At 33.4% G+C, this 19972-nt stretch overlaps 1 protein-coding gene across 1 annotated transcript; it reads left to right on the forward strand.

The window, feature by feature from the left end:
• The first annotated feature begins 3078 nt into the window (after window positions 1–3078).
• Window positions 3079–17039, forward strand: LOC134248519 (uncharacterized). The gene is made up of 2 exons (XM_062730914.1): window positions 3079–3175; window positions 14529–17039. The coding sequence occupies exon 2, from the start codon at window positions 14536–14538 to the stop codon at window positions 16747–16749; it is 2214 nt and encodes a 737-aa protein (XP_062586898.1). The 5' UTR covers window positions 3079–3175; window positions 14529–14535; the 3' UTR covers window positions 16750–17039.
• Window positions 17040–19972: the final 2933 nt, after the last annotated feature.

Below are 19972 nucleotides of genomic sequence, written 5' to 3' on the forward strand. Positions count from 1 at the left end.
TTTCCAAGATTTCTTATGGAGAGAGAGAATGTGTTGGGGGGGGGGGGGGGGGGGGAGAAATCCAATGGACTACTAGTATATGGACGATTGTGTTCTCGCCAGGTTAACACTGCTTTACTTTGCATGGAATTACTAGAATTTATATAATTGGCAAAATTGTCAAAATTAGTTCAAGGTATATAAAAATGTTCGTTCGCAAAACTGGAGCTGACGAAATAGATGTACATATGCTGGAATAATTCTCATCATTTGAAGAGCACGCCTTTGTAAATAAAAAATCAATAGCACATGAATTGATCCATACATACATGTATATTCGTACATTATGTTTTTATCTATATGTACATGAATAATTTTTTATATATTACTAATACTGTAGAAGTACTTTTTCCACGTGGTATTAATTTACGCTGTGTACGCGGTCACAAATTTTCCGCGGAAATTTGTCCAAGCGTACTCAATGTAAATGTAAGGCATTTAGTGGCAGTCTAAGAAATCCGCGTAATTTTCTACCCGCGGATTAAACAGAAATTGAGATTCCGCGGAATTATGACCCCGTGGAAAAAAGTACGTCTACAGTATTTTAATTGATATTAAATTCGAATTTGAAGAATGATATTTTAGATAATTGGAAACACTTGTTCACATTCTATCAGTACACGATTCTTGATGAACCCCCAACCAAGCTCCGGATATACAGATGTTTCTCCCAAGAATGGTTGCATTTAATCTCCTCTACATATAGGACGTTATTATTGAAGGGACACAAGCATAACGCAGTTTTGTTTTGTTTGTCTATATAATTCTATACATCGGTAAAATTATTATTACCCCCCCCCCCTCCCTCCCGTGCTCTTCAGTTCCTACAGCCATGAGATTACAACCAGTCTTCCTCTCCGCTTAATGCAATGTATAGGCTAGTTATGCATGATATTTCAATAGATTTCTTTTATTAACCTCTTCTTTTAGTATTTTCATATTTGTAGTCGCGAATTTGGGATTTTTTTTTCTGGCATGGCATTCTTATTTTATATATATGAGAAAGTTTTACACAGCACGAATAACTAACGTTAAGTAGTCATTTCATTAACAAGTAGATACCTTATAAAGAGCAAAATAAATTAAACGTATAACACGTAGAACAATGTTCAGACAGATGTTCGTGTGCCCGGAAGGGAAGGGGGCTTGAAAGGTTGTGAATGCTTAGTTCTACCAGCAAACTTCGCAAAGTTAAAACATGCTTCTGTCTAAGTCCTTTGAAAGTGGGGGTAATCCCCAATCCTCCCGCCCTTCCCTTTTTGAAGCTAAAAATATGACCCATACTGACATACTGAGAGTTGTAGATAGAGCGGAGACGTTACATCGTTAGTCTTTATATTATGCACAACTTAAGAAATTACTTAGGAAAAATTTAAGATAAAATTGTTTCGTGAAACAGCTGTGACAAATCTTTGGAACTTCCTAAGTTATAACTTAGGCATATCTTAAGTTATGTCTTACGACATATCTTAGGAAACGTTTGTGAAACAGGCCCCAGTTCCTTGGTTTAAATAAGCATCTAAAAAAATGGACCAGTCTTCTTTACTGAAACATAACATCAGGAAGAACAAACAATGGTATCTCAAAAATCACTTTCATCCATTACATCACGGTCAGTAAAATTTTATAATCATTTCTGTACAGTATCAGAAATCTAAGTGAATCACAAGCATGCTTTGTATTTTCATAAATTTGATTTTTATAGGAAATTGAAGTTAAATCCTAAACTCATCTGAATAATAATCAAGGTCGAACGATTTTTCTAATGCATATATCCATTTATACGCATTATTTGAAGCCCTGGCAAATAAAAACTATTTCAACCAGACCAAGTCTTTAAACAATCTTTTAAAATTCCTATGTGTACCAAATGCGCATCGTTATTAGCAGACCTTTCTTATTCATATGGAGCAGGAACCCGATTTACAAAAGAACTTACGGCTAAGACCAAAAACTTAAGTTGGTAGCGAAAGTTTGCAAAACTAATGATTGAGTTTATAATTTTTATCATAAAAATATATTTCTACATTCCTTTTAATAAGTTTAAAACCATTTTCAATTTAATGCAATTAAGCAAATTATAAGTAGAATGAATTTTGGTCTTAATCGTAAGTTCTTTTTTAAAACCGGCCCCAAAATTTATTTAAAATCTTATTCATGAGAAGAGGAAAATTCTTGCTATAGCCCTTAATTCGACATTTATATGTATCAATTAACATTAGTTTCATTGTATTTCCATTCATAATTCTATCGACACGAAACATCCTATAGTTAGCTTTAAATTAAAAGATACTACAGAGTCGAATACCACTGTTTCATATTTGGATACTTTATTAGAAAAGGACTTTAATGAAAATAATTAAAAAGCTAGCAACATTGATGTAAAACCTGTCAGTCAAAGCACGACGAAATTATAGGTTGTATATTTCATAATGCGATATTATCCAGACTTTTTATTACCGTTTGTAATAGTGAGGCCCAAAAATAAATTATAGCACTTGGAAGATCTTCTTAGCAGTATCACATAGTGTCATGTTGGACTCAAAATATGTCTTCTTTTATAGATGTGAACTTTGTGAAGTCCGAAAAGTAAGAATTTTAGTCCTAACAACTATCCCATCTCTCTGAAAAAGTGTCCGATAGGATATACTTTCTCATATTGGGATTTTTTCTCCCCAAAATTTGATAAAATGAGAGAAAATTCCACGGTTATGGTCAATAAGACATTTCCACCCATACTTTGCTGAACAATTGAGATATACCCCATATATTATGATTAGTGAGATTTATCATTTTTACTAGTATTTATTTCTCAAAAATATATAAAAACATGTCGGCTTGAAAAGGAGCCTAGTAGTTAACTAGTGAACATTGAATCATAATGTTAAAAAACAGGGACTCCAAATACTCCAAAGATAATGTTAACTTGGTTAATGAGGAACTGCAGCTTTATTTGATATGAACTCTAGATCACCGAATCTAGTGAGGCATTTTGTCGTGTATGACTATGGCCTACCTTTTTAAAACAAGAAAGCGAAAGGAAAAGTAAAGCGGAAATTAAACCTGCCGGAATTTGACAAGATATATTTTATATATCCCAACGGCGTTATATTCAATAAGCAGAATATAATTATTGGTGAGTAATTACTGAGTAGTTTGATGTACACAGGCACTGCTAGATTTTATGTTTAAGTCATCTATCCAAGTCAAAGGTTTCTGATGGAAGATATGTAAAGTTAGCTACTAGTAACTGGCTACTAGTAGCTGGCTACGACAAGTGGTAAAGTTAGCTACTAGTAGCTGGCTACGAGAAGTAAGCAAATTTGGCTACTAGTAACTGGCTACTAGTAGCTGGCTACGAGAAGTATGTTAAGTTGGCTACTAGTAACTGGCTACTAGTAGCTGGCTACGACAAGCATGTAAAGTTGGCTACTAGTAACTGGCTACTAGTAAATGACTTGAACCTTCTAAGAATAACCGTCTAGTATCTTTTGTGTAAAATTATGCAAACTTGGGATACAAATGTTGATATTCTTGAAGTAGCTGGAATTTTACACCGCTGATATCCACTGATAGTGTTGAAAAAAACAATCTCTAAGCTTTTCAACGTAATATGGCACTGAAGTTACCAAGATATCGGTAGTAATAAACTCAGCTACTAGTACCTTTTGTCTAGAATTATGCTATTTGGGAGACAAATGTTGATATTTTTAAAGTAGCTGGTTTGTTACCTCGCTGATATCAACTGATATTGCTGATCAAAATAATCTCTAAGATATTCCACATGATCTGGCAGTAAAGTTACCAAGATATCGTTAGTAAAGAACTCAGCTACTTGTACCTTTTGTTTCAATTTATGTTATTTTTTGGAGACAAATGTTGATATCTTCGAAGTAGCTGGTTTGTTACCTCGCTGATATCAACTGATAAAAATAATCTCTAAGATATTCCACATGATCTGGCAGTAAAGTTACCAAGATATCGTTAGTAATGAACTCAGCTACTGGTACCTTTTGTTTCAAATTATGCTATTTTTGGAGACAAATGTTGATATTTTTTGAAGTAGCTGGTTTCTTACGTCGCTGATGTCAACTGATATTGCTAATAGAAATAATCTCTAAGATATTCCACATGATCTGGCAATAAAGTTACCAAGATATCGTTAGTAATGAATTCAGCTACTGGTACCTTTTGTTTCAAATTATGCTATTTTCGGAGACAAATGTTGATATTTTTGAAGTAGCTGGTTTCTTACGTCGCTGATAGCAACTGATATTGCTGATAGAAATAATCTCTAAGATATTCCACATGATCTGGCAATAAAGTTACCAAGATATCGTTAGTAATGAATTCAGGTACTGGTACCTTTTGTTTCAAATTATGTTATTTTTTGGAGATAAATGTTGATATTTTTGAAGTAGCTGGTTATTACCTCGCTGATATTAACTGATATTGCTGATAAAAATAATCTCTCAGATATTTCACATGATCATGCAGTAAAGTTACTAAGATATCGTTATTAATGAACTCAGCTACTGGTACCTTTTGTTTCAAATTATGCTATTTTTGGAGACAAATGTTGATATTTTTGAAGTAGCTGGTTTCTTACGTCGCTGATAGCAACTGATATTGCTGATAAAAATAATCTCTCAGATATTCCACATGATCTGGCAATAAAGTTACCAAGATATTGGTAGTAATGAATTCAGCTACTAGTACCTTTTGTTTCAAATTATGTTATTTTTTGGAGATAAAGGTTGATATTTTTGAAGTAGCTGGTTTGTTACCTCGCTGATATCAACTGATATTGTTGATAAAAATAATATCTAAGATATTCCACATGACCCGGCAGTAAATTTACCAAGATATCGTTAGTAATGAACTCAGCTACTGGTACCTTTTTTTTTCAACTTAGGCTATTTTTTGAGACAAATGTTGATATTTTTGAAGTAGCTGGTTTGTTACCTAGCTGATATCAACTGATATTGCAGATAAAACTAATCTCTAAGATATTTCACATGATCTGGCAGTAAATTCACCAAGATATCGTTAGTACTGAACTCAGCTACTTGTACCTTTTGTTTCAAATTATGTTAATTTTTTGGAGATAAATGTTGATATTTTTGAAGTAGCTGGTTTGTTACCTCGCTGATATCAACTGATATGGTTGATAAAAACAATCTCTAAGATATTCCACATGATCTGGCAGTAAAGTTACCAAGATATCGTTAGCAATGAACTCAGCTACTAGTACCTTTTGTTTCAAATTATGCTATTTTTGGAGACAAATGTTGATATTTTTGAAGTAGCTGGTTTCTTACTCGCTGATGTCAACTGATATTGCTAATAGAAATAATCTCTAAGATATTCCACATGATCTGGCAATAACGTTACCAAGATATCGTTAATAATGAATTCAGCTACTGGTACCTTTTGTTTCAAATTATGCTATTTTCGGAGACAAATGTTGATATTTTTGAAGTAGCTGGTTTCTTACGTCGCTGATAGCAACTGATATTGCTGATAAAAAAATCTCTATGATATTCCACATGATCATGCAGTAAAGTTACCAAGATAGCGGTAGTAATGAACTCAGCTACTAGTACCTTTTGTCTAGAAATATGCTATTTTCGGAGACAAATGTTAATATTTTTGAAGTAGCTGGTTTGTTACCTCGCTGATATCAACTGATATTGCTGATAAAAATAATCTCAAAGATATTCCACATGATCTGGAAGAAAAGTTACCAAGATATCGTAAGTAATGAACTCAGCTACTGGTACCTTTTGTTTCAAATTATGCTATTTTTGGAGACAATTGTTGATATTTTTGAAGTAGCTGGTTTGTTACCTCGCTGATGTCAACTGATATTGTTGATAAAAATCATCTCTAAGATATTCCACATGATCTGGCAGTAAAGTTACCAAGATATCGTTAGTAATGAATTCAGCTACTGGTACCTTTTGTTTCAAATTATGCTATTTTTGGAGACAAGTGTTGATATTTTTGAAGTAGCTGGTTTCTTACGTCGCTGATAGCAACTGATATTGCTGATAAAAATAATCTCTCAGATAGTCCACATGATCTGGCAATAAAGTTACAAAGATATTGGTAGTAATGAATTCAGGTACTGGTACCTTTTGTTTCAAATTATGTTATTTTTTGGAGATAAATGTTGATATTTTTGAAGTAGCTGGTTTGTTACCTCGCTGATATCAACTGATATTGTTGATAAAAATAATATCTAAGATATTCCACATGACCCGCCAGTAAAGTTACCAAGATATCGGTAGTAATGAACTCAGCTACTGGTACCTTTTGATTCAAATAATGCTATTTTTTGAGACAAATGTTGATATTTTTGAAGAAGCTGGTTTGTTACCTCGCTGATATCAATTGACATTGCTGATAAAAATAATCTCTAAGATATTCCACATGATCTGGCAGTAAAGTTACCAAGATATCGTTATTAATGAACTCAGGTACTAGTACCTTTTGTATTAAATTACGCTATTTTTGGAGACAAATGTTGATATTTTTGAAGTAGCTGGTTTGTTACCTAGCTGATATCAACTGATATTGCAGATAAAACTAATCTCTAAGATATTTCACATGATCTGGCAGTAAATTCACCAAGATATCGTTAGTACTGAACTCAGCTACTTGTACCTTTTGTTGCAAATTATGTTAATTTTTTGGAGATAAATGTTGATATTTTTGAAGTAGCTGGTTTGTTACCTCGCTGATATCAACTGATAAAAATAATCTCTAAGATATTCCATATGATCTGGCACTGAAGTTACCAAGATATCTGTAGTAATAAACTCAGCTACTTGTACCTTTTGTTTAAAATTATGCTATTTTGGGAGACAAACCTTAATATTCTTGAAGTAGCTGGATTTTTACAATGCTGATATCAACTAATATTGTTGATAAAAACATTCTCTGACCTTTTCCACATGATCTAGTGCTGATGTCACCAAGATATCGCTAGTAATAAACTCAGCTACTAGTACCTTTTGTTTAAAATTGTGCAATTTTGGGAGACAAATCTTAATATTCTTGAAGTAGCTGGATTTTTACGTCACTGATATCAACTGATATTGCCAATAAAAACAATCTCTTAGTCATTGCAGATGATCTGGCACTAAAGTTACCAAGATATCGGTAGTAATAAACTCAGCTACTTGTACCTTTTGTTTAAAATTATGCTATTTTGGGAGACAAACCTTAATATTCTTGAAGTAGCTGGATTTTTACACCGCTGATATCCACTGATATTGTTGATAAAAACAATCTCTGAGCTTTTCTACATGATCTGGCACTGAAGTTACCGAGATATCTGTGGTAATAAATTCAGCTACTTGTACCTTTTGTTTAAAATTATGCTCTTTTGGAGACAAATCTTGATATTCTTGAAGTAGCTGGATTTTTACATTACTGATATCAACTAATATTGTTGATAAAAGCATTCTCTGTCCTTTTCCACATGATCTGGTCCTGATGTCACCAAGATATCGTTAGTAATAAACTCAGCTACTTGTACCTTTTTTGTAAAATTATGCTATTTTGGGAGACTTATCTTGATATTCTTGAAGTAGATAGATTTTTACATTGCTGATATCAACTGATGTTGTTGATAAAAACAATCTCTGAGCTTTTCCACATGATCTGGTGCTAAAGTCACCAAGATGTCGTTCGTAATAAACTCAGTTACTGGTAATTTATTTTGTAAATTATGCTATTTTGGGAGACGAATCTTGATATTTTTGAAGTAGCTGGATTTTTTCATCCCTGATATCAGCTGATATTGTTGATAAAAGCAACCCCTTAGTAGATGTCACCAAGATATCGTTAGTAATAAACTCAGCTACCGGAACATTTTGTTTAAAATTATGCTTTTTTGGGAGGCAAATGTTGACATTCTTGAAGTAGGTGGATTTTTACACCGCTGATATCAACTGATATTGTTGATAAAAACAATCTCTAAACTCTTAAATTTATAATTTAATTTAAAAAGTCTTTAAATGAAGCTTGAAAATTAAATATTTTCATGCAACAATTTTCATTATATGCCTCTCAATATGCTTAAAGGTTCTTTGCAAAGCTCCATAAATCATTTCTAATTTCATATCATGTTAAACATTGGTATCTAAAAATGCTATTACGGGATAAAAAAAAATTCTACTTTTAATTAGACCTTTCTGGGAAGTTCAAAGAACCTTGAAGCACTTGAAGCGGCATATAACGAAAATTTTTGTATGAAAACATTTAATTTTCAAGCTTCATTTAAAGACTTTTTTGAATTAAATTATAGATTAAAGAGTTGTTCTTCCCGACTGAGGGTCGGAGTCCCTTAATGGTAATCTTACAATCAATCTCTACGATAAACGTGTTAACTTAAACTTTTCAATCGTCAACTTTCCGTATGCTGCATACGAGGTTTATATCTCTTAGTTGACTCGATACGCATGCTCTCCTTATAAACTATTTCTAAGATTTATGGTCAATACAACGACCTTGTCAGCAAATACAATTAGATGTAGTCACTAAGTCAAATGCTAAATGGCGTTTTTTTTCGTACTTATTGTTTGAAATTCATTCAAAATGCCTATTTAAAGACAGAGAAACCGAACAGAAAAGAATTTTCTGATACAAACAAAATGATTTTTATGCTAACAAATAAAAGTTAAAAATAATATGTCGAATTTTTCGTTTTGAATTATTTTTAATAATTTTTATCTCTTACAAATTACAATTAATTAATTACATCAAAAGACTTGACATTGTCATTGTAAAGACACTTCCAGTGCAGATGCTGGTATTCCACAGTTTCCATGTAAATATCGCCACTGAAAAATCCTCATTAATTTATTTCGTTTGCCCCACGAAATGCACATGTAGTTGAAAAGTAGAAAAGAGTAGACGCTAAACGTAATGGATAATAATCTTGGAGAAAATTCTTATTTACTGTAACATTAGGTATCTTTTGAAACTCTTTTAAAACTCTCTAAGTACCCAGCTAATATGGGTCGAGTGGAGTTATATATGTACTAATCTATCTAAAACCAAAGGCGGATCCAGCGCACCGGGCGTATGCCCCCGTTTGAATTTTTTGTATATAAAATCTGTATGTCCATTATCCTAAAATCAAGGAGAAAAAATCTGTTATTTGTAAGCTTTTGTCAGCTCCAGCTAGGGCCTTGCCCAAGACCCACTGGGGGCTTAAATTCAGTGCAACCCCCGGCTCCCCTGCCACCCCCCTTACGAAATTCCTGGATCCGCCACTGATTTTAAACCTATACACAACTTAACTTTTACTGCCTATCCTCGGATCATTAAAAAAAAAAATTACTCCCCATGGATCGCGGGATGCATGGACATTCCAAAGTTCTCAGAAGTTTCCGAAAAATCCATTCTCTACCATCAGCTCATACATTATGAGAGAGGAACGAGTGACACTGAAATTGCACTGAAATCGCTAACAAAATTGCATTATATTACACAAAAGTACTAGTAGCTGAGTTTATCATTAACCATATCTTGGTAACCTCAGTGCCAGATCATGTGGAAAAACTTACAAATTGTTTTTATTACTAATATCAGTGGAAAATCATGCAGTTTCTTCAATAATATCAACAGTTGTTCTCCTAAATTGGCATAATTTTAAACGAAAGGTACTAGTAGCTGAGTTTATTACTACAGATATCTTGGTAATTTCAGTGCCAGATCTTGTGGAAAAGCTCAGAAATTGTTATTATCAACAATATCAATGGATATTAGCGGTGTAAAAATCCAGCTACTTCAAGAATATTAAGGTTTGTTTCCCAAAATAGCATAATTTTAAACAAAAGGTACCAGTAGCTGAATTTATTACTAATGATATCTTGGTATCTTTAAGGCAAGTTCATGTGGAAAAGCTTAGAGATTATTTTTATTAGCAACATCAGTGGATATCAGCGGTGTAAAAATCCAGCTACCTCATGAATATCAAGATTTGTATCCCAAAATAGCATTAAACAAAAGGTACCAGTAGCTGAGTTTATTACTACAGATATCTCGGTAATTTTAGTGCCAGATCATGTGGAACAGCTCTGAGATTGTTTTTATCAGCAATATCAGTTGATATCAGTAATGTAAAAATCCAGCTATTTCAAGAATATCAAGATTTGTCTCCAAAATAGCATAATTTTAAACAAAAGGTACAAGTAGCTGAGTTTATTACTAACGATATCTTGGTAACTTTAGTGCCAGATCATGTAGAAAAGCTCAGATATAGTTTTTATCAACAATATCAGTTAATATCAGTGATGTAAAAATCCAGCTACTTCAAGAATATTAAGGTTTGTCTCCCAAAACTGCACAATTTTAAACAAAAGGTACTAGTAGCTGAGTTTATTACTAGCGACATCTTGGTGACATCAGCACCAGATCACGTGGAAAAGGTCAGAGAATGTTTTTATCAACAATATTAGTTGATATCAGCGGTGTAAAAATCCAGCGACTTCAAGAATATTACGGTTTGTCTCCCAAAATAGCATAATTTTAAACAAAAGGTACAAGTAGCTGAGTTTATTACTACAGATATCTTGGTAACTTCAGTGCCAGATCATGTGGAAAAGCTCAGATATAATTTTTATTAGTAATATCAGTTGATATTAGTGATGTAAAAATCCAGCTACTTCAAGAATATCAAGATTTGTCTCCCAAAATTGCACAATTCTAAACAAAAGGTACAAGTAGCTGAGTTTATTACTAACGATATCTTGGTGACATCAGCACCAGATCATGTGGAAAAGGTCAGAGAATGTTTTTATCAACAATATCAGTGGATATCAGCGGTGTAAAAATCCAGCTACTTCAAGAATATTAAGGTTTGTCTCCCAAAATAGCATAATTTTAAACAAAAGGTACTAGTAGCTGAGTTTATTACTAACGATATCTTAGTAACTTTAGTACCCGATCATCTGCAATGACTAAGAGATTGTTTTTATCAGCAATATCAGTTGATATCAGTGACGTAAAAATCCAGCTAGTTCAAGAATATTAAGGTTTGTCTCCCAAAATTGCACAAGTTTAAACAAAAGGTACTAGTAGCTGAGTTTATTACTAATGATATCTTGGTGACATCAGCACCAAATGATATGGAAAAGCTCAGAGAATGTTTTTATCAACAATATTAGTTGATATCAGCGGTGTAAAAATCCAGTTACTTCAAGAATATTAAGGTTTGTCTCCCAAAATAGCATAATTTTAAACAAAACGTACAAGTAGCTGAGTTTATTACTACAGATATCTCGGTAACATTAATGCCAGATCATGTGGAAAAGATCAGATATAGTTTTATCAGCAATATCAGTTGATATGAGTGGTATAAAATCCAGCTACTTCTATAATATCAACATTTTTCTCCCAAAATAGCGTAATTTAAACAAAAGGTACAAGTAGCTGAGTTTATTACTAACGATATCTTGGTGACATCAGCACCAGATTACGTGGAAAAGGTCAGAGATTGTTTTTATCAGCAATATCAGTTGATATCAGTGACGTAAAAATCCAGCTACTTCAAGAATATTAAGATTTGTCTCCCAAATAGCACAATTTTAAACAAAAGGTACTAGTAGCTGAGTTTATTACTAACGATATCTTGGTATCTTTAGTGCCAGATCATCTGCAATGACTAAGAGATTGTTTTTATCAACAATATCAGTTGATATCAGTGATGTAGAAATCCAGCTACTTCAAGAATATTAAGGTCTTCTCCCAAAATTGCACAATTTTTAAAAAAAGGTTCTAGTAGCTGAGTTTGTTACTAACGATATCTTGGTGACATCAGCACCAGATCATGTGGAAAAGGTCAGAGAATGTTTTTATCAACAATATTAGTTGATATCAGCGGTGTAAAAATCAAGCTACTTGTATAATATCAAGATTTGTCTCCTAAAATAGCATAATTTTAAACAAAAGTACCAGTAGCTGAGTTTATTACTACAGATATCTTGGTAACTTCAGTGCCAGATCATGTGGAAAACCTCAGAAATTGTTATTATCAACAATGTCAGTTGATATCAGAGGTGTAAAAATCCAGCTACTTCAAGAATATCAAGATTTGTCTTCCAAAATAGCATAATTTTAAACAAAAGGTACAAGTAGCTGAGCTTATTACTATCGATATCTTGGTATCTTTAGTGCAAGATCATGTGGAAAAGCTCAGAGATTTGTTTTATTAGCAATTACAGTTGATATCAGTGATGTAAAAATCCAGCTACTTCAAGAATATTAAGATTTGTCTCCCAAAATAGCATAATATTAAACAAAAGGTACAAGTAGCTGTATTTATTACTAACGATATCTTGGTAACTTTAGTGCCAGATCATGTGGAAAAGCTCAGATATAGTTTTTATCAACAATATCAGTGGATATCAGTGATGTAAAAATCCAGCTACTTCAAGAATATCAACATTTCTATCCCAAGTTTGCATAATTTTACACAAAAGGTACTAGAAGGTTCACGTCATTTACTAGTAGCCAGTTACTAGTAGCCAACTTTACTTACTTGTTTTAGCCAGCTACTAGTAGCCAGTTACTAGTAGCCAACTTTTCTTACTTCTCGTAGCCAGCTACTAGTAGCCAACTCTACCCACTTGTCGTAGCCAGCTACTAGTAGCCAGTTACTAGTAGCTAACTTTTCGTACTTCTCGTAGCCAGCTACTAGTAGCCAACTTTACCCACTTGTCGTAGCCAGCTACTAGTAGCCAGTTACTAGTAGCTAACTTTACATATCTTCTGAAGGACCACTGCTTGTGCGGAGTTTGACTGTGGAACATGTGTTTTATACAGTATATAGTCGCACTTTATTTTAGCAACTATACTAGTGAACGGAGGTATACAGACAGTTTTCAATCATTACCAGTAAAATGGGGTACCAGACCGTTTTCATAGTTTCATAAATTGGTTAAGGGAAGTTGACCTTATAAAGATACAAATATTAAGTTTATTTAACGCTTCATTTGTTACGATTATCATAAGAACCAGTCGGAATATCATCCAAAATAATACAGGGTATATTAAAAAAAACTCATGTATAATGACATCAATTTTAAAAATAACTTTAATTCTAGGTTTATTACACAAGCACACACAAAACCCCATAAACTCAATGGACTGTTACAGTATTAAAGAGATCACATGCCAATCCGAGGCTTATTGCACTCCATGGATTGGAGAATAAATGTATGCGTCATTTTTTTTTTATTCAAAATAGCTAGACGGTTATTAGTTTTTAGTTGAAGTGCTAAATTTCAAAAGATTCACTTCCTTGTGTCCATCATTTTGCCAAAGTGGCAATAACTATATTCTTGGTATTGAAAAGCATTTAACAATTTTGTAACAAAGTTTCATTTTCTTGACTTTTTTAAAATGAATGTTTTTTTCTTAATGAAGTTTTCAAAATTTTTCGAATTATAAAACCAAACCTAGCATTTATATTCTTATTTATATAATATGCTAGGTTCAGAGTTGAAGTTTAAAATCGTTAGCATTAAATGCAAAAAAAAAGTTTTTTAAAATTTAAATGATCAGATGAATAGCGAGATTCAACCTGTAAAATGTTTTAACATAAATCAAAGTATTACCTGATGTAAACTTACGTATGCAGTGAACCAGACGATTGATATTTATAGATGATATATTAAAAGATACCACAAAGTCTGACACATCTGTTTCATATTTGGCTATTTTACTTGAAAAAGACCTTAATGGTAATCTAACAACCAAGCTCAATGATAAACGTGATGTCTTTAACTTTTCTATCGTCAACTTCCCTTACTTATGCAGCAATATACCCTCATCACCTGCATACGGAGTTAATATATCTCAATTGACTCGATACGCAAAAGCATGCTGTACATAGTATGCTCTACGTATGGACAATTTCTAAAACAAGATAGATTACTGACAAACAAGTTGATGAAACAAGAATTTCAGCAGTCTCATTTAAAGTCATCATTTCGTTAGTTCTATGGTCGAAACAATGACCTTGTCAGCACATACAATTTATTATTGAGTCAATTGCTGATGGACGTTTTTCATACTAATTGTTAGTCCATTATTTACACTGAATTGACGACAGATTTTCTCGTTATTTCCCATTCATGACAAGGAGCACACGGCGGGTGTGACCGGTCGGCAGGGGATGTTCACTCCTCCATCATGATCCCACCTCTGATGTTTTGAAGGTCCGTTTTGCTCTGCTCCTATTTTGTATTGTTTTTTTTTTACTTTTGATCTTAAATACTGTTTACTGTCTCCATATGTTTCATCTCAGACCTATGTGAAATCTTAATAAGTTGGCGGAAGAAATAGGGCTATACATTTGTATTATGCCTATTTCTTTTTTCAATAATGATTGTATTTCAATTTACTTTCAAAGAATTTAATTTGACACTGCAAACTTTTAACATTTTTTTTACAATCTTTTTTCTTTGCAGTTACAAAATGAAGAGGATAGATTTTGTACACGGAGTTCTTTGTTTATCTATCATTATCCTGTCTCCGTTTGTTTTTAATATCTATGGATATTTGGACGAAGTTACTTGCAATCACGTCACCCATGAAAATTCATTCTATGGAGAAACAACAGTACCCGTGTGTGCTTACAGAATATACAGATTTTATTTAATTTATGTATATGCGATTTTATTCCATATAGTTGTTGCATTAGTTTCGGATGCCAATGATATATATAAACGTGTTTCAAGACTTCAGATAGGGTGTTACCGTCCTCACTTGATATACCACACCATGGTCTGCCTAATCCCAGCCGTTGTAAGATATGTTAATATGAACGGTGAGATACAGGATGACGTTATGTTACAAATGGAGTGGGAAAAACTTTACAAAATTATTTCATCAGTGGTACGTTTTATTTTCGGTTTTGTGATATCTGTAGTTCGAAAATACAAAATATGGAGGTCATTTTTGTATTTGTTAATCACAATTGTTCATGCTTTAATGTTTTTCCACTTTCTGTGTATGTTCTTCTCGTCCTGCAAGGATCTGCTAGACTTCATTAAAGAAAACAATGGAAATTTCTTTTCGACCTGGTCTTACAACGATCATACAGAATTACCAATTAATGATCTGAAAATAAGTAAGATAAACAAGATCCATAGTTTTTTATATCTAGATCAGGATTTGTTTCTTAATACAGGAGAGATGGTGTATCAAAGCAGAAATCAACAACAATATCAATATAAAGATGAAAGAGGATTAACACTTCCATATTACCGCAATGTGCCTTTTATAAGTACAGGAGAAAGTGTCCGTTTGTCATGTGCTGCTGCAACGAATGCGGCCGACCAACATGACCAAATACGTGTTTTTTGGACTTTAGAGGGGAGAAATGTAGCTTCGATCCGTAGTCAAAACAAAATAACAACAGACGTCAAGAGCATTCGAACCAATTGGATATCAGTAGAAAGTACCCTTAACATTGATGCCATTAAAAACTCGGAATTTGGGGATTATAGCTGTTCCTTTCATATGGTGGAGTCTTCCAGTGGGACGGTTTATTTTCAGAACAAGAAAGCTAGTGAATTTATTCTAGTCGTCGAATATCTGATTGGCCAGTACAGCGTAAGGAAATATAAGGGACAAATTTTCTTCTTGTATTTGTCACCGGGTAGTGTTGTTGAATTACAATGGAGGCCAATGTCGTTTAACACTGAAAGCAATGACTTAGCACAGTACTATTACATCAATGGAGTTCCTCACTCGGGAGAAAACAGTACATGCTCTCCGTTTTCCTATCTCTACTTTCTTTACGGAAAAGCGATGAATTGGTTTTTCATTCCTGACTTCCCTTCACCTTCACATTATTTTCTGTACGGTCATGGTTCTTATGAAACAAAATTTATTCAATGCGCAGGTCCTTGGTTCTTTGGAGTTCATAGAGTTGAATATATACGTCGAATTTACGACGAAAAATCTCGATCGTATATCTTTATGAAAGTAAATCATCCTGACACTCTGATTGTTTTACCTGATCTGCCTTATTTCCTCAAGATGGACAACACAACAAAGGCGGACAAAGAGAAGATCATACGGAAAATTCAAGAATTCAACATGGAATATATATGGTTTGAGAACTCCCATACAGGAATACTAGCAGTGCGTCTTGTCACTGAAGTCTTAATCCTCCTTTTTATAATTATTTTTCTTGGATATGTGTCATATAAAATGTTTCATTTATACAAGCGCTTTGTAATTAAACCAATTAGAAAAATCTCTTTAGGAAGTCCAATACTGGACAAGTCAGATAGCGATTATGTAGAATATACATGTACCAAGGAATACTCATGCTACGTAGTTTCTGGTGACAGCGATAAAGAAGTAGTCTACAATACTCTCGTTCTTCCTTTGAGAGAGAAAAATATCACGACAGGATTCATTTTCGAGGAATGTAGTATAAACAAAAGTGGTAAATCTGAATTTGACATTCAAAGCGACATTATCAAAAAATGTGAAAACTTGATTTTTTTCGTAACATCTTCATATTTAAAAGAAGAACCATTTCTAGACATTCACCTCAACACTGTTCTAAAGTGTATTCAGATGGAGAATATCTCTCCCAACAGTGTGTTGGTTCGTGTGAATTACCCGATAAATTACAATATAACTTACCGGAGGCAGTTGTACACGATTAGTTAAAAAGTACCGATCATAAAGAACGACTGGATCTAATACTCAAGTGGATTAAAAAGAAAAAGATGATGACGCCTCGTGAGGTAGTGGTGTCGACCGTTTTTCTTGGATAAAGCAGAATGATGTATAATCAACGAGGTTTTTTGTTTTTGGAAAATATCGAAAGTTATTCATGGAGGAGGCACGTTTTGGTGCCAACGTAATAATTGGGGTATTTTTTTTTTATAATATGTTATTCTCAATTGGCTTAATCGGGTATCTCTAGTGAAGGAGCCACTTTGTCTCAGTTCACCTGGACCACGAGGGATCGAACAGTCATCAAAATTTATGCAATAAAAATAATTATCTTTTTAGTTTTTAGTACTACAGTCTGTAGTTGTCCAGCAAAGGCTTTTGCATTTGTGTCAAAATGAAGTTAGACCTGTACTTAAAGTGAAAATCATGATCTCCGAGTCCAGGGTAGATATAAGTTGTTCATTTATTGGAAATTAGATAACACCGTTTAAGAATCTTCCTGACTTATGGAACTGATCGAGGTAACCTAGTCGTGGGGCACTCACTTTGTCATTGGGAAGTTCCAAACGCGTGAAATTTTATTAGATGGAATTTTTTTTTTAAATTAGGTTAAACAGCAAACAAACAATTAAGCAATTGTGGACGCCACATCCTAGGGGCCAAACCAAAACGTTGAGCTAAGATTGACAAATATTAAAGTAAAACCTAAAATTTCTTTCTTTACTAATTAATGCGCATTTAGTAGGGAAACTGTTAAGTTACATAATAGGGTCATATTTTGACTGATAATTATATCAATGCTTAGGCTTTTGTTTTATATTAATGTACACAAGGAAATCCAGTCTACCTGATTGATACGTAAGGCTGACGGCTGGTGTAGCCGGTCGACAGGGGCCGCTTTCCCCTTTCAGTCATAAGATCTTAATTACGACTGGAAATTCCAAGGATTCGTTCTATTTGTAGATTTTTTTGTTCGCCTGTTTCATTATAATGAGCAGTAAGATTTTACGAAAAATATGAAATTAATATTGTCCCATGATTTGGGCTGAATTATGCAGGTATACATTGAAAATACATTACAACTTTGGAAGTCTTTTCTACTCTTAAACCCCTTATGTGAGCAATCTATTTTCATGGTCAAGAAAAATAGCTTGTCAAAATTTAGACATTCGTCTCCTCGTGGTCCAGATTCGAGCTTCTTTGGTCATGAAGTGAAAATGCATTTATTTTACATCTTTGTAATTATCTTTGATACCAATATATAGCTCTTTTGCAAGCAATTGTTGGCAGAATTATGCATGGATATCACAGTTGTAAGGCTATATCAAAGAATTACTCCTTATTTTAAGTTAACGCCTTTTTTCAAGTAAAATATCTAAATATAAAACAGACGTGTCAGACTCAGTGTTATCTTTTATCTCAAACTGATTATATCGCATCGACAGAAAAATGCGTCGTCGATATATCTAAATGTTGAGTCGCAGGTCACAGCAAGTGTTTTTTTTTTCTTTCACGCATAAAGTTTTGCACAAATTCTGCTTCATATGAATATAAAAATAGGTCTGTTAATGGTGGGACGAAATTGGTACTCATGTGAATTCCAATAGATTGTTGGAAAACCTGGTCTCAAAAACAACATAGATATAATTTATTTATCAGAAACTCAAGCATCTTTTTGATGTCAACTTTAGAGTACTGATGAGTACAATCAGAATGTATTTTAACAAAAAATTTTGCAAATGACCAATGACAAGTTAAGTACATTTACGAGTTCCATTTTTATTGAAAACGCAGATGTCCATCAAATCAAAAAGCCTGGAATTTAATTTATCGTGGGTAATGGTGGGTACCTGTAAAGTGCGAAACGAAATCTGCCGAAACGCAAAAGTTAATAACTTGTATTGAAAAGAAAATCAAAGAAATTTATGAAAGTCAAAGCTCTAACCAATCAAATAAGTAAATATGGTCAAGATTAAAAACAGACAGCTAGGCGGACGGATAGAACAAAAACTATAATTATATCCACGGATCTTTAATTACGGGGACGAAAACAAGGTTAAACCGTTCTGTTCTGATTTTGTCGCGTATGTGTCTCCTTATATAAATAAACAGAAAACGAAAGAAAACTTAAACGGCACGTACACTCTTTGTTGTTTATTTTCAGCAGGAGTGAATGCAAATGTAGTTTATCATTGAGATAGGTCAGTAAGTTATGCATGTTTATCAAGGTGGCATCTAAAATTCTTCGAATGATAACGAATTAGGGCCTAGTAAAGATCCAAGGTCATGGGTACTAATGTATGACGTGCTCATGGGGAAGCTGTGTATGGAGCGATAAGTTAGAATAGTTGAGAATGCTATTTACACCTATTTTAATGGACCTAATACATGTAATAGACTTAAAAGTTATTCAGAGGAATTCAAAGGGATAAAAGAAAATCAAGCTGGATTTTATTTTAGGAAAAAAATATTTACATTTTCAATCACAAGAATACAAGGCCTAAAACCACACATATTTTTAACATTTTTTTCCTCTGGAAAATATATCAGGCGATACCACCGCTTTTGACTTTAATATTTTAAGAACTTATGAAATAGTTGGATTATTTCAGCACGACCCTTGTTCTTTCACTATATATACAGATATTTCCTGAACTGGTCTGCTAAACGTACATGTATTCAAACATTCGAACTTTCAAGACCAAACAACTTCGCGCATCACAACATAGCAATACGGCAGCCTGTTCGTGTAATAAATGCAATTTTACTCGAAATTTATTCGTCTCAAATGCAAATATAAGTAATAACCAACAATGTTAAAAAATTCACTGGGAATGAACTTTTAGTTGGTTCGTGATCAAATCCACTGAGAAGCCCTTGTTTATTTATTTTTTTAATTGAGCGTTTATTGATTTTGAAAAAGCTTTCGATTCTATGTGGAGGTTGAAGCCCTTTAACTGTTTAATAATAAAATGGAATTTAATTGCAACTTATAAATAGAAAATATTTTAGAATTCTGAAGAAAACATATGATGTATCAAAGCAAAACTACAGTAAATGATGCTTTATCTAATTTCTTTGTAAACCTCATAGGCGTCGGAACCCCCCCCCTTTTTTTCCAAATATATACTTAGTATAGGCATTGTACATTGCTGCGTAGGTTTAGCCCCCTCCCCCCACTTTCCACAGACACGTCGGACTACAGACCCCCCTC

Source organism: Saccostrea cucullata, unplaced genomic scaffold (assembly GCF_032062105.1).
Source record: "Saccostrea cucullata isolate Sc308-1 unplaced genomic scaffold, CSIRO_AGI_Scuc_v1 ctg1931, whole genome shotgun sequence".
Classification (NCBI taxonomy): Eukaryota; Metazoa; Mollusca; class Bivalvia; order Ostreida; family Ostreidae; genus Saccostrea; species Saccostrea cuccullata.